The sequence below is a fragment of the Ixodes scapularis genome, unplaced genomic scaffold (genome assembly GCF_016920785.2).
Source record: "Ixodes scapularis isolate PalLabHiFi unplaced genomic scaffold, ASM1692078v2 ptg000822l_1__unscaffolded, whole genome shotgun sequence".
Lineage (NCBI taxonomy): Eukaryota > Metazoa > Arthropoda > Arachnida > Ixodida > Ixodidae > Ixodes > Ixodes scapularis.
Genome location: NW_024610043.1, coordinates 545,881 through 565,733, shown reverse-complemented (window position 1 = coordinate 565,733; position 19,853 = coordinate 545,881). Strand labels below are relative to the sequence as shown.

Genomic DNA, 19,853 nt, shown 5'->3' with positions numbered 1-19,853 from the left:
TGGAAGACATCTTGAAACCATGTGGAATAAACCTGAGACTGGGGCAGGAATGAACATATAAGTCGAAAGAACAGAAAACGACAGAACAGGAGACGTCATCCTGTCCTTTCCTATTCCTTCGACTTGCGTGTTTATTTCTGCCCCAGTCTCAGGTTCATTCAACATGGTTAACATTCACCAGCTCTCCTGCACCCTTGCTATATTATCTCTGATCAACATCTCGAAAACAATGTGAAGTATGTTACGGTACAGTCGACTCCCGTCAATACGAAGTTCACGAGGACTGCCAAAAGCTTCGAATTAAACAAACTTCCAATTAACCCTAAGGAACAAAAAGGGTTATTTTTATTAGTTTGAAAACTGACTCATTTATGAAAAAAATATTGGTGATTGCCGTCTGCTGCTTCTTGCTGAATCTTGCTGCGGAAAGTAAGTTCTGCAGACTGTAGATGTGCCCAAATGCTTCTTCAGCGTTGTTCTCTGCTGCGGAAAACCGCTGTGCGAGGGCAATGTGCGCAGCTACATAAGCAGCCGGCGGTTGTGGCTCAGTTTCAACGTTGTCGTCAATGTCACTTTTGTTGCTAGCCTTGCGTGGCCGAACAATTTCAATGATTTCAACGTCCGTCAGCGCACCGCTTGTTTCCACTGTGCTGTCCATGGCAACATACTCTTCGAATTGGGCGTCACCGAGAGCTGGTACAAGACCATTGTCGTCAAGCTCACTTGTCTCTGCTTCCTCCGTTGGACAAGACGAATCACCCCTGAAGCACTTGCTATGAAACCACAGGCCTTGAAGCAGTTGGCAATGGCTTCTTTTTTAACGTGTCCCCGAGCTCGCGCTAGCATGTGCATGGCACTTAGAAGGCTTACCTCGTACTGAGTGGAGTTATCCATGCACAGTATCATTCGTTCGAGAAGGTGTTTTCTGTACGACACCTTTACATTTTTTATAATTCCCTGGTCCGTGGGTTGCAACACCGATGTCATGTTGGCTGGCAAGTAAGCAAGGCGGATGGCACTCGGACGGCACATTCATCTGTGCACTGCACTGGTCCACAAGAAACAATACTTTGCGGTTTGATGATGCAAACTTGCAATCCAGTTTTTTTGAGCCAGTCTTGAAAAATGTCTGACGTCATCCATGCCTTCTTATTAGATGCGTGGTCCACAGGAAGCGTTCTGATGCCTTTCAAACATTGAGGCATAGCCGTCTTCCCGATCACCAGCAGGCGACATCGCTCAGTGCCAAACATGTTGGCCGCAGTCACAACAGACACCCTGTCTTTACTATGTTTTCCTCCAGCACAATCATGGTTCTTGAATGTCAGAGTCTTCTCTGGTAACATCCAATAAAAAATTGTAGTCTCGTCGGCATTAAAGATATCTTGCGGCTCATTTTCGTTCATGTACTCGCGAAGCTTTTCTTGCTTCCACGTCGCGCATGTTTCCTGGCTGACTGACGCCTTTTCTCCTCTCACGCTCTTAAAAACGAGGTCATGACGATGCTTGAACCGTGTCAGCCATCCATTGGAAGAAACAAAGTTGTCGATCCCTAACATCATTGCAAGCGACAAGGCTTTCAGCAACAATGACAAGGAAACAGCAATTTCACCACTGAGGGGTAGTTTGTTGCTTCATGCTTCCCTAATCCAAAGGAGCAGCGCTTGTTCTAACTCCAGGTGGTCACTGGTGCACATTCTCTTTCGAGACATCTTGAATTGATCATTCTCAAAAGCAGCCAGTATCAAGTGCTTGTTCTTGATGAAGTTTGAGAGGGTGTTATGCTTGATGCCATATTTCCGTCTTGCTTGGCGGCGCCTCCTTTCTCAACTTCTTTCAAAATCTTGACTTTCGTGGCCAAGTCCAGCGTGCGATACGATCCGCGAGTTGTCATTGTCGCGACTGCATCCGAAATGCGGCACGTGGAACCATCAGTGGAACGAGCCCAGCGCACTCCCGAACCAACTCAAGGAAAGACGCGGGAAGAGACAAAAACGATGCCATTGTGCCAACGTGCAGCTTGCGCCGGTCTTGACTGTTCAATCTTGCCGCCTCATGAGCTGTGGCGCTGTTGTCGGCTGCGATGCCAATGATACCAGTGCAGTGCGCAAAGCTATTTTTGCACTTTAAAACTTGCAAATTTATCAGATATTACGGTTGCCTCGAGGCTTTCGATTGAAAATTAACTTCTAATTGTCCAATATTTTAGACTTTTCGCTTCCAATTACCGAGCATTTTTTTCCACAGGATTGGATGCAGAACTAATGGGGCCCTCACTTTCAATTAATCGACAATTCCAATTAAGCGACTTTGAATCATCGGGAGCCGACTCTAGTTCTCTGCAGCCATGGGTGTCCAGGGGAGATAGGTTTTTGTGTGAGGATTTCTTTGTCTCATCTAGCGGCCCTCAAAAACCTTATCGGTGCTTATGTTTTTCCGAATCGTACGTTTCTCTACACCGGCCTCTTCGAAAACATATCGACTCAATTCTATATGTCCGTTCCATCTGCCAAAAGAGATGAGCCAAACATTGATGGCTTGCATGTAAAGAAACCGGTCTGAAGGCAAGCACTCCTGTGACACTTTGTGTATACGCTCCTGCTTTAAAGGCTTCAATGGGTGACTTCTAGCCGGAGCGCAATTCCACAAATGCTGAGATGCTCCGGTGCTTGAATGCAACAATGACTCATAGCCAATAACATTGTTCGCCAAGCTTGCGTGTAGTGTCTTTGTAGCCCTGAAAAGGAAGCAGCTATTTGACTCACTTTATCCTTTATTCTTAATCTCAGACTTCGGAGTGCAGATTGATCCATTTCACGTTGCATTTATGCACCTGACGTATCTGCAATTATTTTCCTGTACAGATACTGTTGTTAATTTACAGTGAGTTGTGATGCAATCAGTATGCTCTGTGGTGCTTGTCCTCTACGTGAAAGGCAATGCTTGGGTACATCATGCACGTCTCCCTCTGAGAACGTCCTACTGGAGTTGCTTATACTAATGTAGCGACAAAAGCAAAACTGTTCTGTTTTTGGTGATCTATGGCGGCCTTCTTTTGCCTTCTCGGGTGGCGTGGTCGTAATCGCGATTACTCGTGTATACCCATAATATTTTATATATCTTGTTCCTGTCCTAACCCTGAGTCGAAGCGTTGCATTCATTTTCCAAAATTCTTTTAACACCTAATGATCTCATTTAAACCAGATCTGCTGGAAGAGACTCCTGTAGTCCCTTCTGACCGAATGATAGACTTCCTTGCTCTACTCCATTCATCCCTGAGCTGACACTGTGGCGAAAGCTATGGGCCCGTCGGCCCAGTTGCACGTCCATCTTTCACCACCTTGTCCTGCTCCCGCCCATATCGACATGCAGAGTGCGGGATTAGGTGACGAAAGGGAATGTTTGATTGTTCTGGCAAGCATCTAGCTCCCACCGCACCGTCATCTTACGAGTGAATAGAGTGTAACATTGGCTTCCTAAGCAAACTCGAGGTTTACCTGGTTTCAGGCTAAACTTTTGTGAAACCCTTTTTATTTATATATTTGAAAATACTGTTAACCCTCTCTCTCGAGGGCCATTACAGTTAGTGTCCAAATGACTGAAAAAATGTGAATGAGAGAAAAATAGTCTACGACAGACAGGTCTTGAAGAAAGTGAAAAGCAGAAACAACGCTAAATATCAAATTCGTAGCAAAAATACAACAACAAAAAGGCATAAAGGGACACACTGAAAACAATCTATCACGATAAATATCACATCAAAGAAAGTAGTTTGCATTTTTATTTATTAAACAGTGCAATGATGGACTGCTCGAAGGAGGATACAATTTTTATACTATTTAAATCTCGTTCGACGATCAATTTCAAGCCTCGATGGTCTTCACAAAAGCTAATTGCTTAAAGGTGTGTATTTGGCCCATGGTACAGTTATCCCTCAATGCACTTCGTCACAGATGGCCTTTGTAGCTTCTGAGCCATAAACCCCCCCCCCCAAAACCGTCGTCAGCTTTTAGCGGTCGCACAATTTGAGCGAAGGTTGCGTCCGCGTTGCCGCAGACACAGACTGCTGCACGCGCAACTGCTGCGGGCCCGCCCGTCCCTTCGACATCAAGGTGGCAGACAACAGCGGGAACGAGGTGCTGCACTTCCAGCGAGACCTGCGCTGCACCTCCTGCTGCTGCCCCTGCTGCCTTCAGGTGAGGGCACGGTCCCGTCCCGTCGGCGCCGAGACGTTTCGGCGCTTATCATCGGGTGCAAACACCAAGTTTGACGGTGCATGCAAAAACATTTAGGCGCGTCTCGGTCGTATCCGATCAACTCAGAGATGCACAGATCATGTTGCGAATGAGCTGGGCACATAGTATGTCTGTGTGTGTGATGTCACGCGACGTCGCGTGACGTCACGGTCACGTGACCCCACTGCGTCACGACAGGGTGTCGTGCGACACCCTGGCATCTGTACTTCGTTTCAGTTTAGGTCCGGACGCAGCTGATGCTACAAGCTAATGGTGTCACGAACTTTCTAGAACGTGGACGAAGGGGGCCGAAGCACCCGCCGAGGAGAGACGACACGCAGCCTGGTTGAGGGTGGACGATGACTGACCCGAGCAGTGTGTGCTCGACGGCGTTTATTGGGGCGCGATGAACAATGTTGCCCGCCGAGGCTGGCGGCCACAGGCGGGCGGACCGGAGGGGGGCGCTACATACTTGTCACATCCCTCCCCCCCAGTTTGTTTCTGAAAACAAAATATATTAAAAAAAAACACACGGCCGACACCAACTCGGCGTCTGCTCGTACCAAGTCCTGGCTGGTCGACGGCGAAGATCACCCAGGCGAGTAGCGGTCAGGTGGCCTTCGCTGCCGCGTACTCCGCCTGGGCACTGGAGTCGATGGGCCAGGTGGGGCAACGCCGGGCGCTGCCTGTACCGGTCGCGCTCCACCCGGTGGAGCTGCAGGGACCGGATAAGGGATTGGCACCGGTCCAAGTGGTGCCTGAGGAGTGGCGACGCGTGTCGCCTCCGGGGGGGATGGCGCTCCGCCGGCCGCTACTGGTGCTGTTGGGCCCCCTGCAGGCTGGTCCTCTGAAGCGACGACCGAGGGTGGAAGCCAGGTCCCGGAGCGAGGCCTGACATGGTCGGCGTGCCGGTGCCAGGTGGTCCCGTCGGGCATGCGGACGAGCAGCGACGAGGCACTCGCTGGTGAAACCACACGCCCGGCAGACCAGGGTGGGCCAGGACGGAAGTTCCTGGCGTACACCGACGCTCCCGGCTCCGGCAAAGGCCCGGGACGGCACCCTCGGTCAGCAGCCAGCTTCTGCTTCAGCTGCTTCAGAAGCGCCGTGGACCGGAGGTCTGGATGCAAGACGTCCAGGGGGGTCTTGACCATCCGGCCCAGCAGAAGCTCGCAGGGGGCACGGCCAGTGACCTCATGCGGTGTGGTCCGGTACTGAAACAGTACCCGGGCCACCTGAGTACGGAAATCCCCGGGCTGGCTCTTCTTGAGCTTGTCCTTGATGGTCTGGACCACTCGCTCGGCCGCACCGTTGGAAGCGGGGTGGTACGGCGGAACCAGCATCCGGCGGATTCCATTCCTCTGCAGCCAGTCCAGGTACTCGGCGCTGGCGAAAGCGGGACCATTATCAGACACGATAATGTCCGGCAATCCCTGCGCCGCGAAGACCTGCCGCAGAGCCGCAATGGTCGCGCTTGCCGAGGGACTGGTGACTGGCAGTGCCTCCACCCACTTGGAGAAGGCGTCCACTACCACCAGGAAGTAGTGGCCCTTGAAGGGTCCCGCATAGTCCACGTGCAGGCGGGACCACGGCCTCTGTGGGAACGGCCAGGGGGTGATCTCCACGTGGCGCGAGGCTCGCTGGTTTTCCTGGCAGACCTGGCAGCCTTGCACCTGGTGCACGATGTCCTGGTCCAAGCCAGGCCACCAAACGTGCGACCGTGCCACCATCTTGGTCTTTTCGATGCCAGGATGCCCCGCGTGCAGCAGCTGCAGCACCTTGGCCCGCAGGCTTTGTGGAATCACCACCCTGGAACCCCACAGGAGGCAGCCTTGCTCCAAGCTCAGCTCGGCGGTCTTGTGGCTGTAGGCCTGGTGACGCAGCTCCTCCCCTCGGGCAACCGCCTTGACCACCTGAGACAGGACCGGGTCCCGGCTGGTCGCCTGCGCCACCGCAGTCCTGGTGAGCACCCCCGGGTAGGCCCGCTCCAGCAGGAACACGTCAGCTGGCTCTGGAACGGCAGCAGGCACCTCCGGCAGGGGCAGGCGGCTCAGGGCGTCAGCAGGTCCCAGGTCCTTCCCAGGGCGGTAGACCAGCTTGTACCTGTAGGCTGCCAGCGTCAAGGCCCAGCGTACCACACGCGGCGAGGCTTGCACTGGGACCGCCTTGTCAGGTCCCAGCAGCCCCAGCAGCGGCTTGTGGTCCGTGACTGCCTCGAACTGCCGGCCCCACAGGTACTGGTGGAAGCGCTGGACCCCGAAGATGAGGGCCAAGCCTTCCTTGTCGAGCTGGCTGTAGCGTTGCTCTGCCGCATGGAGACGACGAGAAGCAAACGCCACAGGGCGTTCCTGACCATCCTGACCCCGGTGCGACAGGACGGCTCCTACCCCGTACGGCGACGCATCCACGGTGAGGACCACAGGCTTGGCCGGATCGAAGTGCACAAGCACTGGAGCCTTAATGACCAGCTCCTTGCTGTGCTGGAAGGCCAAGTCCTGCTCCTTCTTCCAGGCCCACTGCTGACCGTCACGAAGCAGTCGATGCAGCGGCTCCAGATGCGTCGAAAGGTTGGGCAGGAACCTCCTGTAGAAGTTGATGAGGCCGAGGTAGCTCTGAAGCTCCTTCTTGCTCTTGGGCTTCGGCGCCTTGAGCACGGCCTCAATCTTGCGGGATGCCGGGGCCAGGCCAGCCTGGGAGATGATGTGTCCCAGGTACTCCACGCTGGGGGTCAGGAACACGCACTTGTCCAGCCTCAGCTTGAGACCGGCGTCCTGTAGTCGTGTCAGGACCTTGCGCAGGTTCTGCAGGTGGTCCCCGTCGTCTGTACCGGTAACCAGGATGTCGTCCAAGTACACCGCCACGTGCCTCATGCCCCTGAAGAGGTTGTCCATCTCTCTCTGGAAGATGGCTGGGGCTGAGGTCACGCCGAACGGTAGGCGAGTGTACTGGAAGAGTCCCATGGTTGTCGAAATGGTGACATACTTCCGGGCGGCATCCTGGAGCACCAGCTGCTGGTAGGCATCTCGAAGGTCGAGCTTGGAGAACTTCTGTCCCCCGGACAGAGCCGACCAGAGATCTTCTACCCGAGGCAGCGGGTACTTTTCGACGGTAGCGACGGGGTTTATGGTGACCTTGAAGTCCCCGCAGATCCTGACGCGGCCGTCTCGCTTGAGGACTGGGACAATTGGTGCAGCCCACTCGGAAGACTTGACGGGCACCAGGATTCCCTCTCGCTGCAGCCGTTGCAGCTCCTGGGTGACCCCGTCCTTCAGGGCAAACGGCAGCGGACACGGCTTGAAGAACCGAGGCCGGGCTCCCTCGGGTACGTGGATGCCGACCGTCGTGCCGGCGAAGGTGCCCACCCCCGGCTGGAACAGGGACTGGAAGTCGGTCAGGAGGCTCGGGACGTCTTGCACCACGTGCAGCGCAGCTTCTTGGTACTCCGGCAGCCGAACACCCAGCGAGTGAATCCAGTTTCGGCCCAGCAGCGTCGGCGACGACCCCTTGGTTAAGTAAAGGGGAAGGATTGCCTCCCTGTCGCCAAGGCGAACGCTGACTTGGGCCCGACCCTGGACCTGGGAAAGCTGCCCGGAGTAGCTGCGCAGCATGACGTCAGACGCCTCGATGGACACACCGGGGAAGGTCCGCTTGAACAGATTCCCGGGCATGACCGACACGCTGGCCCCCGTGTCCAGCTCCATGGTGATGGGGTGGCCGCAGATTTCGACGGACACCAAGTATGGTGGCACAGACGATGGAAGTCTGTTGGTGTGCCACACGTCGAAAATCTGCGGGTCCTCGGCCACGACGTGGACCCTGGCTGAAGACGAACCCGGGCCTGGTGCCGCTCGTCCCCGCCGCGTTCTCTTGCGACGACCACCCTGGCCGCGGGCTTGGCTGGAACCCGGGCTTGAACCAGGCTGCTGCTGCTGGCCGCCGCTCGTCCTCCCCCCTCGGCAGACACGTGCGAGGTGCCCAGTTCTCCCGCACGTGAAGCATTGTGCTTGGACGAACTGGCACTGTGAGGGGGAGTGGGCAGCACCGCAGCGGCTGCAGGCACCGCTCCTTGCCGCCATCTTGTTCACCGCCGCTTCCGTCGACGGTGAGCCGGCCGCACGCGCTATCTCGCTGGCGTCTTTCGCTGCTGCTTCCATCGCCAGCGCTGCCTTCACCGCGTCGTCCAGCGAGGGGTCGGGGAGCTCCAGGAGTCTCGTCTGCATGGCGGAGTTGTTGATGCCGCAGACGAACCGGTCCCGGAGTAGCGAGTCCAACTGGTCGCCGAAGGCGCAGGTGCTCGCTAACCCTCGTAGCGCAGCGACGAACTGCCCGAGGGTCTCCCCGTCCTGGCGGCTCCGGTTGTTGAAGCGGAACCGCTCCATAAGCGTGGACGGCGCCGGGCTGAAGTGCGAGCGCAGCGTGGCGAGCAGCTCACCCAGCGTTTTGACGTGCGGCGTGGCCGGCTTGAGGAGGTCGAGAAGGAGGCTGAAGACGCGGGTCCCGCAGCTGGCCAGGAAGATGTCCCGTTGTTTCACCTCGGGCGTGTCGTTCGCCCGGAAGAACACGTGGACCTGTTCTTCGTAGACCGGCCAGGCGGACCCATCTCCCTCGAACGGCTCGAGCCTCCCGTACAGCGGCATGGCGACAGGAGCGGGGTGCGGTGTTCCGACTCTCTCGGCGGCGTGGGCCGAACCGTGCACGTTGGTGGCCTCCAGTGCCACGGTTCCTCGTCGCCAGTGTCACGAACTTTCTAGAACGTGGACGAAGGGGGCCGAAGCACCCGCCGAGGAGAGACGACACGCAGCCTGGTTGAGGGTGGACGATGACTGACCCGAGCAGTGTGTGCTCGACGGCGTTTATTGGGGCGCGATGAACAATGTTGCCCGCCGAGGCTGGCGGCCACAGGCGGGCGGACCGGAGGGGGGCGCTACATACTTGTCACAAATGGGACCAGGTCTGTTGAGCAGCGTCAAAAGTACAAGTCACTGGGCCTCTTCTGTTTATGATATGTTGAGCGACAATGGGACACGTACAGAAATACAACGAACACCACGAGGGTGCACTTATGACGCCGTCCGATCGGTCCCATCAGCTCCTAGCATAGTCTGCATTGCATCTGGACTTAAGGTGAAACAAAGCACGGGTCACATAAGCAGTATAATGCTTATGGGGCTATATTGCTTATGACCTTGACCCGTGTGTAGCGCTCGAGTGTCACATGACTTTTTTCATTAAACACTGGGCTATAACTAGGGTGTGCATTTTCCGGTTTTAACCGAAAAACACCGATAAACATCCGTCGGTGACGAAAATACAAAATCGGTTAAAACCGAAAAACACCGGTGGTTGGATATTTTCGCCCTGGCTAAAACCGAAAAACACCGGTCGTTGCTAGTTTCCGACCTAGCGAAACCCTTTCCCCGCAGAGGTTCGTCAAACGTGTTATCTCGTGGATCCTGCATTCTTCCAGTGTTTATACATGGCTTGCAGGTGGCGTCAGTCCGCCCTCCTTTCTGGGGGTCAAAAGCGTGTAGTGAACGCAGTGGAAGCTAAGCCATACGCCTTTCCCCTATTGTGTCTCCCATGGCCCCCTTTTGGGATAAAATTAACACAGTGGAGGGTAGGCTCTCACGTGCCTTTTCCTCATTGTGTCTGGCCAAGTGATGTCGGTGCAAGTCATGTATTCAGAGGTTGCTGTGGTTCCTGGAAGACACTGCCAACGTCCGTGTCGTACAGGAGCGTGCGTTTTCATAATTGCGGGTTGCGAACCGCTAGGAACGTGCTGCCATGACGGCAGCACGTTCCTTGCGTGTAGATGCAAGCATGAAAGTATGCTTGCATCTACTAAGATAACCAAGTGTTAGAAATAGTTGCTTCCTAGAGAAGAGTGTATGAACTATGCGAATAAAATTGGAACTCTCTGTCTGTGATAAATCGCTTTTTTTTTCACCGATATTCACTGATTTCAGCCTCGTCGTGAGACGTTCCACCGAAATACACCGGTGTTTTGAAAATAAATAAACACCAAAAAACATCCGCCGATTTTTCTCACAAATAAACACCGGAAAGTACACACCCTAGCTATAACATATTTTGGTTAAACGCACGGTGAAAGTTTAGAGTCATCGCATTCTCGCGTCTTTGACGGTCGTTGCCGTTTGTGCGCAGCGGTGATTACAAATTTGAAAGCGCCCGCCTAAATATGAAACTGCGCTGGCTGTGGGAGTTGTTGAAATTTGTTAGGTCCTTGACGAACTGTAAATGTTATATTTGCATGTTGTTTGTCATTGCTGAGCTGTTCATAGTTTTCAAATTAGACGCTCCGTGCACATGATGCACATATTGGTGTTAAATTTGAAGGATGAGGGCTCGTCATCTGGCAGAGAATCTCGGTGAAGTACTTCCGGTTAGGAATGGTGAACTCACTGAAATGTCGCAGAAGTGGGCGGGCCAAAATTAAACCAAATAAAAGAAAGTTGGCAACGTTTCGCCTTCACTATTTTCATTTGATGCTTCTGAATCTAAACAGCTTGCAAGCACTATACACGCTCCTGCTGGATAATTAAGAAAAAAATGAGAATTTTACGATTCCCTGTAATGCCGAATTAGAGTGCAGCTCTTGAGGAGGAGGAGGAGGATCACGTGTGACGTCAGATGTGATGTCATGGGTGACGTCACGAGGGTAAAATTTTCCCGCTAAATATAGTGGGAAAATTTTTCCACTAAACTTAGCTGGAAAATTTTCCTGCCAAATTTAGCGGGGAAATTTGACCCTCGTGACGTCGCATGGGACGTCAAGAGGGTAAAGTGACGTCACGTGTGAATGAAGATTTTGGTCCGTTTCAAAAGGAGTGTTCAGAATGCCGACACACTTACTATGGACTTTGACATGGATTATGACCGGAGTTTGTTCTAACAGTTGAGACTGACGAAATTTGAATGAATATTAGCAAAGAACCGGTTTATTGAAACTTGTAAACTTTGAAGCGTAGTGACTTTTTATTGTGCTGTACCGGTGATCATCATCACCGCATGCTTTGGGTTATACGAGGCTCATGAGGCACAGAGTTTGATGACAGCAGTGCGCAAAATGAATGCCATCGCTACCGAACCAAAGCTGGTAATGTCAGAAATAATGATTGCTGCTGAAGAGCAGCAGTCATTATAATGGAATGATGAACTGCTTATGAACTCTCATATACTAGTCCATTATATCTGAATGTATGTCATAACAGAATCTAATAAGTGGAGTTGGCTCAATGAGATAGGAAGACCAACCAAACTTCACAAATTGGTATATGATGTAACTATATATCTGCTGTAATCAGATCAGTTGTAACAATGTTCTAATATATATATATATATATATATATTTTTTTTTTTTTTTAAGTTTTCTGCCATTGCTTGGCATAAGAAATAAACCTGGTGTCTGGTAAAACGAAGGAGGGTGTTTTTCTCGCTGCAAAAGTAAACCGTTCATTGCCAAGTGCTTGGTCTTCCCACTCAAATGTAGCGCCAGGATTTGGAACCAAAGTCCAGTTTCAGAACTTAACTTTACCCAATCCAAAAGCATAAGTGATTTTTTAGAAATTTCCACCGAGGACAGACGGCCAATGAAGCCCACGAATACAGGGAGTTGAGTGGCATCTGCTACCCAGAAGCGGGCTCTGTTTTCTCATTCATAGTTCCAAAAACTTTGTTACAAATTTCTAATGAGATAAGGGTATGGCCTGAAACTTTGCTAGTGCTACGTTTGAGAGGAGACTGAGCATTGGGTGGCGCATAGTTTATTTTTGCGGCCACGAGGAAGATGCAGATTTTTCTTTTCACAAACACCGGGCACAATGATAAACGCAGAATGGGTGAACTGCAGCAGTCTGGCGCAAAGCTTAATGTTGAGTTATGTATAAGCATGGTCTTCGGATCAACTACTTACTAGTCTGGAAACTTTAGCAGCTTCCACCCTACTAAATGTTGACACTACAAGCGGCACTGATCAATGTAGAAAATAAATGGTAATTTGTTTTTAAAGCGGACGTAGCCTCCTTAGTAAGCATTTTGATTATTTTGGAACAATACGACCCCCAGGTTTCGAGTATAAATCACGTTTCCAGTCGTCGCATCTTTCTGACACTTCCGTGGGGTTCTACAAAAGAGTAGATGCAGCGGCTCCTCCGAACCCACTTCCATTCGTTAGGTTCACCGGGCGGTCTGATTGGTTGACTCCTAATGACTGTGCTTCAATTCGTCCCCTGGGAAAGTTTTCCCATAGCGTGGCGAAAGGATTCCAGACCAGGTATGCTAATCTAAGGACCATGGCATAAGGCACCAGGTCCCAGATGTTGGTTTTCTCTCCCACGATTCAACGTTTTCGGAACTGGAGTGGTGAGGCTGTTCGACTCTATACTTTGTTTTGCCTTACGTCTGGCTGCAGCGGGTGCTCCGAGCCGTCGGAGCCAATCCAAGGCCATGTGAGTTTCCTGCGACCTTGGAGAGGAAGCGCCGTGACGTACGGAAGGCATAGTCACTAGTGCACCGTTCGCAGTGCTGAATGGGCTGGGATGAAATTCGAATAAAGTTAACTGTGGGGCTAGTTGGCTACTCATCATAGCAATTGAAAAGCGACAAGGACAAGAGGTAGAACGAAGCAGGACATGCACCTCCTGTCTTGACAAGCATTTGTCCAGTCTCGTTTTACCTCTTGTCGTCATACTTTGCGCTTTTCGATTTTTATGGCTGGGATGGCCCGTGGCTTTCACCTCGACCGGATGTAAGGGGAAACGGAGCGTACAGGTGCTCCCAGGGGTGAGCTTCTGCAGTCCGCGCTACAATCCGCTTGTGCGCCGCGCGTGCAGAGGCTGGAGGTGTCCGCCCCGCCGGGACGCCCCATCGGCTGGGTGGTCCAGGAGTGGAGCATCCTGACACCCCAGTTCCGAGTGGAGAATGCGGCCGGCGAGTGCGTGCTCAGGATCGAGGGCCCCATCTGCACCATGAGCATCTGCGGCGACGTCGAGTTCAAGGTGGGTGCGACGAGGGGCGTCTCTAGCTGGGTCGCCAGAGAGCTGTCCAAAGAGGACAAGTTTTCTACAGTCGCAGCATCTGTTATACTGGAAGTGGAGGTATCCCTCCAGTTCCAGTCTAATTTTGTGCATTTCCTTTTGCTGGTGGGAAAAGCTGCTCTCCGCTTGCATCTTTAAACAGAGGCTTAGAGCGTCCTTGTCACATGGACAGCCAATCCCACACTCTTCCTGGCTATGGTTAAGGCCTCCGCCGTTGTCGTCAGTCCTCAATCTCCCAAAAACAGGAAAGTGGAAGAGACGACAGTGAGGAGGAAAGCCATGCTGTTTGTGTTAATGTCCAAAATGAATACTGATGCATGTGCTGCAACTTTAACCTTTTCTTTAAAAGAAAAATCAGCTCTTTTTTTTTTTTTTTGCCAAGCACAGCATTTGGTGTGTCCCGTTTGGACTGCCCTTGACGGAGAGCGTACCCAAGTTCGCACATACTGTGTCCAGCATGCGAAGGTTTCTGCGCCAGGAAATCATTTTATATTTCGTGCTGCAAAATATGAAGTGATCTGATTCATTTAATAATTTTATGGCACAAATATGAGTTTGAACCTATGCATTTCATATAAATCATTCTGCTTGGGGCAAGTCTAATTAATATTAAATAATTAAACAAATAGGGTGTTGAATCGAATAGCGCTTCGGCATTCATAGCCTTCACAGCGCTGGGGAAAATTATAGAAGCTATCTCTAGTGTTGGAGCAAGAGACAATGCTGTGCTGTTCACTTTGAAGCACCATTCGTGCATCCCTAGGCAGAGCACATGTTCTCTTAATGGGAGAGCACCCTCTTATCTCCTTTGATCTACGCTCTGCGGCAGCTGTGCAAGGGCACTGCCATAACCAACCTTCGGTTTTTGTTTCCTATTATTTCGTTTACTTAGCATTGTCGTTAGGGACAGGTTATTGCCAACTTAGATTTTACTCTGCCCTTGTCTCCAGCATAGGCCTTTGTGGAGGCTCTTCAGCGCCTGCTTCAGTAATTCGGCATATGGATAAGACGAGAGAAGGTCGGCAATGGCGGCCGTAATCTGGTGCATGTGTAAAGAGTTTTTACTCAATTTCATTGCTGACAGAGGCCTTTTACACCAGCTCTAGTATACTGGATATATAAACCTAGTGAAATGGATAATTGGGCGAGTTGATAACAGTTCGTCATAACTTGCAGCATGACTGGGACAAGGACAGACAGAAGAGAAAATGCAGGACACGTCATCATCGTCGGAAGCTTTGTCGGCTTCGTCACCATACTGCCCCATGGAATGTCAAACCCATTTTTTGTGAATGGTGCTTCACAAAATTCAGGAAGCAAAAGAGTCTCTCCTTTAATTTTACAGCAGGAATTCTTTGCATTGGAGGAAAAATACAAAAATTATAATCATTTTTATACTGATGGTGCAAAGTCGTCAACGTTTGTTGGTGCAGCTGTATACTCTTCTCGTTTTTCCAAAGTCACTCGTCTGAACACTCTTGCCAGTATTTTTACTGCCGAGCTATACGGGGTCATGATGGCGCTTGACTATATTATTCAGAGTAAAACAAAGAAAGCCATCATCTTTGTAGATTCCCAGAGTGTTGTTAGGGCTGTGTGTTCTGTTCTATCAACAAAGAATCGGCTGACCCTAACTGTGCGTGTTAAGGTGCAGCAGGGCCTACAGGATGGGCACGATATTAGGTTTTGCTGGATTCCTAGCCATGTGGGCATTGCTGGCAACGAGGCTGCAGATAAACTGGCCGTCTCTTCGCAAAATCTCCCAGTGTCACATGTACGCATCCCCCACCAAGACTTAAAGATGCCTACAAGACTTGCAGTCTTGCGATCGTGGCAGTCTGAATGGGATTCAGAGGTGAACAATAAGCTTCACACCATCAAGCCAGACCTTGGTATTTGGGAAACATCTTTTGACAAAAATAGATTCCACGAGGTCCTCTTATGCCGCCTGAGAATCGGCCACACTTACCTCACTCATAGCCACCTACTTTCTGGTGGAGAACCTCCATCCTGTGAGCGCTGCGGTGAACCTTTGTCTGTTCTTCATATTTTATTTCTTTGTCCTGGTCTTCGGCAGCAGCACAAATTATTTTTTCCTGATCTTTTCAAATATTGTATTCCATTTCACCCTGCCTTGTTACTTGGTAAGCGTCCGCTGATTTCATTCAAATGTCTTTTTAATTTTCTTGAAAATACTGGATTTTTAAACAAATTATAGAACTATATCCCCACAGTTTAGTTCAACTGACCCCTTTTTATTGATTCACCTTGTTTGGCGCAGTATGGCCATTGTTGCTCTTGCGCCATTAAAACCGTAAACAACAAAGAATTGTCGGCTTCGTCGACATCCTCGCAAATTCGCAACGGTACCTCACTGACGCCGTTGCAAAATGGCAACAACGAGAAACAAAAGAAGGTGGAGACGGGCGAAGCGACGAAAGACCAAATATAATGAAGGGAGCACCGCTGGGAGTTGCTGTTAGCCGCCGTGAGCAACAAGAAGCGAAACCTCGTTCTTTTCTTTTGCTGCGCGTCCACAACGGGTAGAGGGATGGAGGGGAGGGGGTGAGGTGCGAAGCGCATTGGGTACCCCTTCCCATCTTACATCGTGAGGGGCATTCATGAGCGGCACCAGCCGCAAAACCTGACACCCGTGGGATGGACGGGAGTGGCGGCCTGCCAGCTGCCGCTGCTTCGATTGTTTTGTGCACCGAAAGCTTTCTGAAACAAGAAGCGGCACGACACTACGCTGCTACGACGACGCCGGCTCAGTGACTCAGCTCCAGCTCCATGCGCTCGGTAGGATTGCGAAATTTAGTCACGAATGTAGGCAAAATTCTCTGGTCATGATTGTAGGTCGACCCTTAATTTGACATTTCCGGGAAAAAGAAGGTAGACTTATATTCTAATAAATATGGTACTCTTTCTTCAATTATAACTAGGGCTCCGTATTTTCGGATAAATCCGAAAAACTCGGAAAGACATCCGCCGGTAAAATATCTGTCAATTTGGATTTATACCATAAATTCCAAATTATGTGCTCATGCCCCCCCCCCCCCCCACACCTCTGCCCAAGCAAAAAAAAAAAATAATTTTTTTTTTTTTACAATTTGAGCAGCGCAGAATTAATGGTCCTGGGAGAATGACACCATGATCATCTTTCAAGCCTCAGACCATTGTCAAAAGGGGGTCTTACGGCTTGCCTCGTCAAGGTTGGTTCAGGGAAACAGGTCATCGTACCATTCGTGTCACGACAAAAGCCACTCTTTTGGTTTCCAGTTTGGGCCATGAGATTTGGGATTTAGAGAAAGGAGAGGGTATGTTTCTGGGGGTAACAGTGAAAGCGCATGGACCATAGAGATTGTATAAAATAGGGAAGAGGGGCAGTTGAAACTTCTCTATTACATCCTTAACCACTACACCTCGCGTGGCCAAGGGATAGATTGATGGGATGACTACGAGCTTCCTTGCGGCTACCTCCGGCAGTTTATTGATTTTAAGGTATCGACGTTTATCGAAGCCACACTTGAGTGCAACTTTTGTCGTGGGACAAATTAGTATTGCCAATGACACCAATGCCAAATTCAACTGAAGAAATCTTAATTGAAACAAGCCCGTTTTATTTTTGATCTGGCATACGTTTACATCCGGTTATTATTTATTATTTTTTATTAGGAAACACTGTGAAGTTTATATCTGAACTCCGGATAATTGGGGATTTACGAAAAATAAACTCTGATAAGCACCGAATGTTTGCTAAAAAATAAACTCCGAAAAACACCCTCCGAATTTCATGAAAAAATAAACTCCAAAAACATGTAGCCCTAAATATAACCCAGTTTGGCACAGTACTATCCTACAAAGCCACAGACCCTTGACCATCATTATCTACAGACTGTGAAGATAATATCTAGGGTTTTGTGTTTCGTTCAATACCAAAAAACCTCAGGGAAGCCAGTGGTCTTCAAACAATAGGCTGCCCTATTGTTTTGAAGACCGGTGTCGCATGGAGATTCTTGTTGGGAAAAGGGAGTTGGAACTGGACCCTCCTCTTTAGGAGTCTTGCAAAGTATATTCAGGATGAAAAATTGTTAGTTATACATGTTTGTTTTAAGTGGGGCTGTTATAGGTGGGCTACTAGGGTCACGTGCATATTCAACGAATATTGAGGATTCCTGTGCCTTTGTCCCATTCGCTTCAACACAAGCCTCGATGAATGCCAATGTTTGTTCAGTGCCCAATCTAGACCACCAAAAAATGCTCCCAAATTAAAAAAAAAAAATCCCTGAAAACATGAAGCCCTAATTGCTTTAATCTAGTTTTTCACCGCACTGCTTACTAAGCTCCTGCATCGTGTGACCCGTAATTATCATTGTCTACCGAAGGTGAATATGACCTTATTTGGCGCAGTACGGCCTATGAGGCCTTTGTGACGCGAAGCCCTTGATCATTGTCGTCATTGCCGTCAAGCAGTGCGCTTCTGCGAACCGTAGGCCCAGTGACCTCACGCATCATCCTGGCGTGTCCTCTCCCTCGCAGGTGCTGTCCAAGGACGGGTCGGTGGAGGTGGGCAAGATCAGCAAGCAGTGGGCGGGGCTGCTCAAGGAGGCTTTCACCGACACGGACAACTTCGGCATCAGCTTCCCCATGGACCTGGACGTGCACATGAAGGCCGTCCTGCTGGGGGCCCTCTTCCTCATCGTGAGTCTGCCTCCTTTTTGCGTCACAAAAGCTGGTGCATTGTGCCGTCTATTGTATTTTCGCGCGTATGCCCCGCACCTGCCTCTAACCCGCACCCCCAACTTACTACTCTAAGAAAAAAAACAAAAAACCTCACACGTTACCCACATTAACCACACAAAGCAGTGTCTGGATTTCACTAGAAACAATACCTTTATTAATGCAAAAGCATTAACTGTCCCATAGAGCAAGCCAACATCATCAGTTTGAAGCGCGAAAACGGCACCTTAAATCCTTTCTCCAAGTGAAGCCAGCTCCCAGCCATGAAGCCACGTGAAAAGCCTAGACAATGGCACCCAATTTCCCTGATCCCAAAGGAGTGGAGTAAAGCTGATGGATTTTTGGCTTCAGTCCCATTGGGTGGCGCGCGTCCACGAGATTCCCATTGATCACTGCGCATCAGTTTCAACGAGAGCTCGCTCCATGACGCTGCGTGTCTGTCAGTGCACCGTTAACATGGAGCGTCCAAGGTCAGCGTGCCCAGGGGAGCGCGCACGCTGACCGGCAACGAAAAATACGCAGCAGACGAAACAAGGGAGCGGACGAGCGGCTTGCATGCTTTTGCATTCACAACTCGTAAAAAGTGCTTAGGTGTACCTCAAGCCTTTTTCAAATACACTCGTCGCTGCAGCTATCCGAAGTGCCTTCACCATCGCAGGCGTTGTCGTAATCCATGCCGTCAAGGCGACTGCTGATGCGGCACTTTACGAAACTGTTCCGCACCATCTCTTCTGGAAAGCTTGCGGTTGCGCCGGATCTCAGTCGATACGGCGTGACCGTGACGTCTTCTTTCCTCGGTGAAATTCTCGTGAGCTTTTTCCAGCTCGGTGAATGCGCCAGTCTTCGGACAGCAAGACGATCTTCGGTCGCAACTTGCAGTTTGCAGGCTCTTCTTCCTTCATTCTCGCGTGCATGACTCATCAGCGTCGTAGCAGTTGTAATTTCGGCCTGCCGCTCAATTTCTGATCTCTTCGGCGACGGATCTGACGACGGTTGGATTCATTGCCGAAAAGATTGGAAGCCGCGAAGATTGTTGCCATCGACGGTAACGTGCGTTCGATGGCAACGATGCTCCGTGCGTTGCCGTCGAATCGATGGCTCGATAAGGTATCGATGGCTCGATAAGGCCGTTTGGTTCGCAAAAACAATTAAAAAGTGGCTACCCCACGAAAAAAAAAAAGGAAAGTCTGGAGAAAGAAGTTTTTATGAGAGACCGAAGAAGAGGGAGTCTGGGGAATCTATTTTTTCGATTTCGCGCTCGTTGCTGTGAAGCCGAACTGCCCACCGAAATTCGTGTATAACCCATGCCCCCTACTTAGCGTTTGATTTCGTGGTAAATTTTGATGCGGGTTTTACTCGAGAAACTATGTTTTATGTGAGTGCCGTAGCTCATTTTCTTCCAGGGATATGAAATTGAAAAGCTTGAGGCATGGACGTTGCTTAGGTTCCACTTGGCACTTTACTCAGCTGTCAATTTCACACCGAAGCACGCACGTACAGTAATTCCTCATTATAACGAAGTCAACGGAGCGGAAAAAAAAGTGCAATATACCGTAAGTCATTTGATAAAAGGGATAGAGCCAAAAAAACAGTGCCAGCAGCCCTCGAGGTGGATTGGAACACTGAGGGACACTCTGACCATATATTTAATCAAACAATCCTTGGTTATGAACAATAAGCGGCAGCTTCACCGAGTAAAACAAATAATTAAGTGGAGTTTGCCGCTAATTTCATCCGGGCATCAGTACTCCTCGAACTGCTCCAGGCATTTCCAAAACACTGTGACCGCTGCTGCACTCCACCTTGTTTCGAAGCAGCCATAAAA

The 19,853-nt window shown here is 50.5% G+C and overlaps 1 protein-coding gene across 1 annotated transcript in view; it reads left to right on the top strand.

Moving 5' to 3' along the window:
- LOC8040108 (phospholipid scramblase 2) overlaps window positions 1–19,853 on the top strand; it is a 54,133-nt gene that overhangs the window by 29,302 nt on the left and 4,978 nt on the right. Inside the window, exons 5-7 of the mRNA XM_040214112.3 lie at window positions 4,057–4,196; window positions 13,085–13,249; window positions 17,828–17,989. Coding sequence (XP_040070046.1) covers window positions 4,057–4,196; window positions 13,085–13,249; window positions 17,828–17,989 — 467 coding nt within the window. The remainder of the gene's footprint in view (window positions 1–4,056; window positions 4,197–13,084; window positions 13,250–17,827; window positions 17,990–19,853) is intronic.